At 50.2% G+C, this 7424-nt stretch overlaps 1 protein-coding gene across 1 annotated transcript; it reads left to right on the forward strand.

Moving 5' to 3' along the window:
* Positions 1-1022: 1022 nt before the first annotated feature.
* On the forward strand, positions 1023-4835 carry UCRPA7_8269 (putative ubiquitin conjugating protein; the record flags this gene model as incomplete). Its single annotated transcript, XM_007920786.1, has 3 exons — positions 1023-1194; positions 1263-4517; positions 4573-4835. 3 exons carry the CDS (start codon positions 1023-1025, stop codon positions 4833-4835), a joined length of 3690 nt encoding a protein of 1229 aa, XP_007918977.1.
* Positions 4836-7424: the final 2589 nt, after the last annotated feature.

The following is a 7424-nucleotide window of genomic DNA, read 5'->3' on the forward strand; positions in this document are numbered from 1 at the left end:
TTGTCGAAGCATACCTGTGGTTATGGGAAGGCAAGGAGTGTCGTCTCTGGTATCAAGCACCACTGCAGGATGTCTCAAGGAAATCGAAGGTACCGAACTAGAGTCCTTGTTCTGTTTAAAAAATGGTCTCTTTTTGTCATCTACAATACTGGGAATTTAATTTCGGCAAGTCAGGCTGCGAGGGTTTCTACCGCCTGTTTCAGGCTCCTTTTGGTTGATTACTGGTTGGCTGGCGACGGCTGCCTTGTGACCCCGCTGCCTCGTTCACTTGACGACGACTTGGGCAAACCTCACTTAAGTAAATGGTCTTGTACACCGAGCTCGCCGGGATCAAGAAGAAAGAGCTAGAACAAGAAGGTCCACTGCTCCTATCTTTTTCCGGGACTTTGATCTTCTACTCTGGATGCGCCCTTGAATTTTTTTTTTTTTTTTTGGTTTTTTTGTCGTCCGCACTTTCCTAGACAGTCATCGGGAACAAACTTCCCCATAAACCAGGTAGCCTTCCAGAATGCACTTCCATTTATCGTAGGTAACCACCAACTAGACAGACACAGCCTTCATCGCCAAGGCTTGTGAGACTACTATCCCCCTCTGGTGCTATCGACGACGTCCTCTCATGTTGATCCATGCTCGCTTGGTCAGCTATCTTCCTTTAGAGCGCTCGACAATAACACTCTCGGTCTGTTGAGGCGGCGCTCTTGTCCTCACTCTTGTTCCCTATCCTCAAAGGGATTGAAGCGGCTCCCACCCTCACCTTAGGCAACACTCACAGAAGGTGACTAGATTCCTCTACAATCTCCGAGGTACATTTTCCAATCTGTTCACCTGCTCGGCTGCCTCAGGGATTGTGTCGTCATCCGTCTCTCACCTCCATCACCACAGCATTTTCCAGGTTGATTTGCTCAATCTCCCAGGTGACAGCCTTCGTCGTCACTTGCAAGTCACACCTCATTGCCATCCTCAAAGCAATGTTCTACGGAAAGCCCACATTCATCATAATCTGACATAGCCAGGAGTTGAGGATGTCGATTAAGCGCTTTAATGCCGACGTAAGAGCGGCTGTGGTGAAGGTCAAGGAGACAAAGAGCTTCGACGTTACCTCCGTTAGTAGAGGAGATTCTGATGGAGAGTTCACTGCCACCTTTGAACATCCTGCTCTTGCTTCGCCACTGGACATCCGTTTCCTTGCCCAAGGTATGTGTGTCTGCCACGCCCAGTTGTTCATTTGTTGCAGTAGGCGCCCTGCTAACTATATACTGCAGATACCTCGGAATACCCAGATGGAAATCATTTCCTCATATTTACGGATAGTGAAGATGTCCCGTCACATATCGCCAAAGCCCTACAGGAGCTTGGATCGTTCTCGTTTGGACAGACCGTCCTGGAGATGATTATGACTGCAACAAAGCATCTGACTCGAACGTTGGCGTCCAGCTCAGACGAACCCGACATCGATGGCGACAATGATGTTGAAATGACTGACGCAGAAGACGACGACATGTACGATGATGACTTCGATGACGAGGACGGATTTGACTATGACCAGCATTTCGGTCTGTCATCCGCTCGTCTTGAAGCCTCCGTCCCGGTCTCTGCTGCTCAAAAGCTTGGCCTGGCTATGAGCCAACGAGTGAAGCGAGATCTTCGCAAGGTTCGTGAAGCTGGCTTCAAGATCGGAATCCTGTGTGGCCTTGAACCTGATTCCCGGTCAAGCATCATATCCATGTCAATCCGCGCCAGCAAGCTGCTTCTTTCTGAAGAAGCTCTGCAAGCTTGGGATCTCGACAATGCTGACTATGTCATTCTACTCATGAGAATCGACGGAATATATCCCATGTTCGACAGTGTGATTCAGAGACCGGCATCGAGCTTCAATGTGGAGTTTCGCTTTGGAAAGTCGATTAAGTACAAGCCATCACTCCACCAGGCCCTCGCAGCATTTGCAACATCCAAGCGAGTCTTCGACATCCCAGTCTCGCGGAATGTTAGCGATAAGAGCGACAGTCAAGAAAAGTTTAAGAAACTTTTCATTTCCAGCTCGCTCGAGCAATACATGAATGAAGCATTCCTTTCTTTGGCCAAGCTTCGTAACAATAATCAAGGAATGTCGTGGGACCGCGCAAATTCGATGTTTCGGTTTATGAATGGAGGGTTTGACGCCAAAGAGGAGATGGATTCAGTTGAAGTAGACACGAGCCCTAGCGAGACATCCAAGGCTCTCCCGCCTGTCCTGCTCGTGGATCATTTAACAGACACGGGCGAGCGAAGCATGCCTCTGATTGCGATGGAATTTGCGATGCGATACTTCGTCAGATGCAACGAGTTCTGTCTGCGATGCCATTGTCCACTGAAGGAACAATTCGAGGCCCTCAAGCCATATGTCTGCGCAAATCCTCTCTGTCTATTTCAATATATGGCATTGGGTCTTGGTCCTAGCATCGAACATGAGATCCTGACTCAACCCTACGTTGTCGATCTCTTGGTCAGTTTCTGTTATGCTGCCGTCAAGAATCCAGCCCATATGAACCGCCCTTGGCAGCCTGGTCAGCCACAGGCGTTGTCACGCTCTATCCGTGAATATCCCGTCGGTCTTCGGTTCAAGGTTCCACACATGACTTTCGATGAAGATGACAGCTCACTCATCGAAGTCAAGGTTGAGCCCGATTTCGCAAGAGTCAAGGTCGAAAACTTCAAGGACATGGACCGTTTAGCCGGAAAGACATGGGTTGTTTTTCATGAAAAACTTCCTCACCAACTACACCGGATCCATCACGGCTATATCACTAATGTTGATACACGATCAATGACCGTGGAAGTGGAAAAGATGGGGCTATCAGTACTTGACCCCCTGACGATGTCATCTTCACGAGCTGGCCCAGCCGCCGCCGCCGTTTATGGCGTAACAGCAGACCAGCAAACACCCCATGCAAAGGGCCCGCCTGGCCCCAAGATCATGCACATGGCCTTGTACGAGGATGATTTCGATGATCTAGACGAGGATAAAAAGTCGCTGGCGATGTCCCTGGTATTGGATACCTTGCCATCCATCATAGAATCCAGAAGTCATCTTGCTCGCCACCCGCACAGTCGGTTGAGGTCATGGGAGAGGATATCGCCGGCTGCAGCAGCACTGCTCGAGTGGATCGTTGCTTCTAACCGCTCTTGCATTTTCCAAGTCGACTACATTGCCGAAAACGTAAATGGCACGGTTCCCGATGATACTGGATCAACGGCCACCACAGATCTTGCCAATACACCTCCCATCAAGTTCCGCGAGAACGAAAAGATACCAGAGATGGATGGCTGGGTGCAATTTCGCTTTGCGCAGGGCTCGCCGGACAAGGAACTTCGCTTCAGTCATGCATTGACCGAGGTAGCAGCCAGGAAGAATCTCCAATATCCTACATTATTCGCCTGGCACGGAAGTCGTTTATCGAATTGGCATAGTATTCTTCGCCATGGCCTCGACTTCAACGAGGTAATGAACGGTCGAGCATTTGGGAACGGTGTCTACTTCAGTCAAGAATTCCATACCAGCTCTGGTTATGCTGGTGCTGGAGGTGCTGCTACTACGTGGCCGAACGCTTCCCTCAAACTGAACTCGGCTTTGAGTTTGAATGAGATCATCAATGCCCCTGATGAGTATGTGTCTTCAACCCCCCACTTAGTTGTCGCCCAAGTCGACTGGATTCAGTGTCGATATCTCTTCGTCCAGCGGTACGTCGAGTACACAGTAGCCGACTACATGAAACAGGCAAAACAAACGGTTCATCCACAGTTGACTTCACACTCCGGCGTACCACCAAAGGAAGACAAAAAGCCAGAGCCCCAGATGTTGATCCAGGATCCTCATCGTACAGTCAGAGGCCCAAAGGCAACGCAACTCAAAATTCCACTTGCCGCGATTCCCAGTGCTCGAGTGCCTCAGGGGCAAGCGGTAGAGTCCAAACAAGGGAAGGAGCTCGATGACCCCGTTTACTACCAGAGCGATGATGAGGAACCCGAAGATATAAATTTTCTACTTGATTGGGAAGGCACAACGGTCCCTCAAAAGAGGACAATCTCCCGGATTTCCAGCACTGAGCCTATCAAACCATGCGCACGACCGCTAACACCAGCGTATACTGGCCAACCCCTGACCGATTTTCGGCCGGGAACACTTGATCTCAAATCTCTCCCGATACTCCAACCGCCGTCTTGGGCCACCGACCTTGCTAGGAAGCAAATTGGTAAAGAGATCAAGAAATTGGCCGAGGTGCAAGCTCGAACACCACTTCACGAGCTTGGCTGGTACATTGATGTCGACAATATAGAGAATATGTTCCAGTGGATTGTCGAACTACATAGCTTCGATTCTCAGTTACCGCTGGCAAAGGACATGAAGAAGGCAGGAGTCACGTCAATTGTTCTCGAGATTCGTTTCGGCCGCGAGTATCCAATAAGTCCGCCTTTCGTTCGAGTGATCCGGCCCCGATTCCTCCCGTTCATGCAAAATGGAGGCGGCCACGTCTTATCGGGTTTGTGTGAATTAAAATACTGTGTAATGTATGACTTAACTAACATATATGACAGGGGGGTCAATGTGCATGGAGCTCCTTACAACAAACGGGTGGACGCCTGCGAATTCCATGGAAGCCGTGTTACTACAAGTGCGCATGGCGATGTGCTCCGTGGACCCTCGGCCGGCACGACTTGAGAGAACAGACGGTCCGGGAGGTAGCTACGGCATTGGCGAGGCTGCAGATGCCTTCACTCGTGCAGCTGTAACTCATGGATGGACCGTGCCTAACGATCTGAGAGAAACTGCAGGTCAGGTTGGCTTTCCCGGAGTTTGAATCATTCAGATGACAGCAACGATAGGACAGGCGTTCGGACACGGTAAAAAATTCGGCTTTTTTACGAGTAGCTAGGCCATCCATCGTGTCAGACACCATAGGGGGGTAACTTTCCGGTCATGCATGCAAATAGATACCCATAGCTAATACCAACTTGAATTTTCGAGAACTGGTCCTATGACCGTGCCACTGGTGCGAACTTCGACAACATGTTGAATGTTCCCTCTTGCCAGAGCCACCAGATAGCGGTGTAGAACTTCGGCTTGCTGCTTTACAATCTAGAACAGGACCCTCACCGCCGGGTTGCCAGCAGGACACTTCACGATAACTCCACTGAGAAGAAACGGTTAGGGCTTCAATAGCTCGCTACACCTCAGTCTAAGCAGCACGCCGTCACGCACCACTGGCAGCATGCCTTGGCTTGATACGCCGTTGGCAACAACGACATCGGAGAAGGAGAAACAACACATCTGGAGCCACAGTTGACAACAACAAGATCACATTCCCATGAGGAAGTGTAGTCGGGAGTCAGGTGATGTATGAAGCCCCATAGCACCATGCAGGTAACCAGGTAGCCAGCGGTTGCGATGGATGGTGGGAGAAGACAGCCAGCCCTGTGTCAATCGGGCAGGGCTGCATGACGAGCCGAACAAAGAGAAGATGTAGAAAAGGAGGCTCACAATGGAAATAGGAGACGGGCGTGGGGTGGGCCCAGCACGGCCCAGCCCAACCCAACCAACGCAGCCGCCCGCGCGCGCCTCACTGGAGGAGCTGGCGGCCGGCGGCGGACGTTGCGGACCGTTTGACATGGCGACGGAGATGTAGGATGGGGGGCCATGGGTATGTTCGCCCTCTGTTTCCCCCGGGGCGAACCTGCATGAGACAGCAACGCCTTGCAGAAAGCCACCTCACCGGGGCGAAACGCCAGCCAGCAGACGGTGGAAGAAGCACAGAAATGTGCATGAGGGGGTCCCTATGGGGAAGCCTGAAGAAATCCCCCGACGAATACCAGGCTTTTTGGCTGGAGGTCTCATCCGCACGAGAGCACCACCCCCTTTACCGCTTGTGATGTGATGTGTTGGGTCCGCATTGCCTTCCTCATCTCGGACCGGACTCTTCAAGTCACACCCGAACCATGAGAGAGAGAGAAAAAATGCGTCGCAAACAGCGGCAACGGAGCTCGTGAGTATTCTAGCGCAGGTCGAGAAACAAAAAAAAAGGGAGGAAATGAAGGAGGGAAAGATAGAAGAGGGAATAAGGGTCTGGGTTCGTCGAAAATGTGATGTTGGATGGCGATCGTGCCTTAGCGCACGACGACCATTGGCGCCCACACCACAGAAGCGTAAAACTCATCACAATCACGGCCCCCGTTGTGTGTGTGATATCGGTTTTGGCCGACGACTCGGCTTCGGGACGACCCTTTACCCTTTTTCCTCTGCGTGTCGTGTCCTCAGTGAACTATTGGGCGGTGGAAAGCTCTCCGGGGGCGAGTTGTTGCTGATCACAAAAGCTTGTTCGTCTAGCCGCCGGTTGGTGGTCTGTGATGCTGTAATGTGTTGTTGATTTTGAATAAGGCTTGGCAAGTTACGAAGGCAATAAACGCCTTACTACCAGGACAAGAAACTGATCGTCAACCGACGGTCATGCCAGCTTGATTAGGATGGTATTATAGCCGCCTTCCTGAAGCTTGGTATCTCATGAGATTCAACGACCTGAGATGTAAATGTTCTTGATCGGTCAATTTGTGATGAGATTCACTTCGTGGGCTGCAGTCGCTGATTGGCCGGGAAATTGTCGCGCTGTATCCGAAGATTGGCCCAAACCCGTCATCTCAGTGTCTGTTCAGGGCGTGGGGGCCCAACACAATGAGGTTTGGGGGCGTTTAACTGTTGCATTTTCGGTGTTGTCATGACTTGGTCGTTTACTGTTGATGACATAGAAACTACGATATGTTATACGGTGTTGACGAGCCGTTCACGAAGTCACAACTTTCCACTATTCAAGCGTAGTAGTGACTTGTGATTCGCTTATTTGTTAACTAGAGAGCATCTCGCAAAATCCATGGTCCGGTGTGTGAGTTGTCACCAAGGGTTTATAGAGCCTAACTTAGAAGTCCTGATACTCAACGGGACAAATACGTGATTTCGCGTCTTCAAGTTAATAAACCTAGGTCAAGAAGCTTCTTATCTGACGCCACGAGAGCAACAATATTCAAATGAACGTTTCACAGCTTCGTCACAATATCTCACACTATCTTGACGTGGAGACAATGCATTATTCATGTTCACATTGTATGCTAAGAAGGATTTGTGGCTTAGTCAGACACTTGATAGATGTAGGTGATGATACTTAATGATTATAAGTCGCAGAGCCGCTGCAATGAATGTATGCTCAGAACACGACTGTAGCAACACCCAAATCTCAATCATGTAGTAGAGAACAAGTCGCTCAAGAGTTATTAGTGAGCTTTAGAGCATTCGATATCTGAATGGAAACTGTCCTGATAACAAAGCTCAGAATTGATCCGCTTCCTTGATAAGACGAGTGTCTATTTTGCGTCACCAAACGTTGACGTAGCCAAAAGCCCCC

The sequence above is a fragment of the Phaeoacremonium minimum genome (assembly GCF_000392275.1).
Source record: "Phaeoacremonium minimum UCRPA7 unplaced genomic scaffold PA7_03_scaffold_582, whole genome shotgun sequence".
Taxonomy (NCBI): Eukaryota; Fungi; Ascomycota; class Sordariomycetes; order Togniniales; family Togniniaceae; genus Phaeoacremonium; species Phaeoacremonium minimum.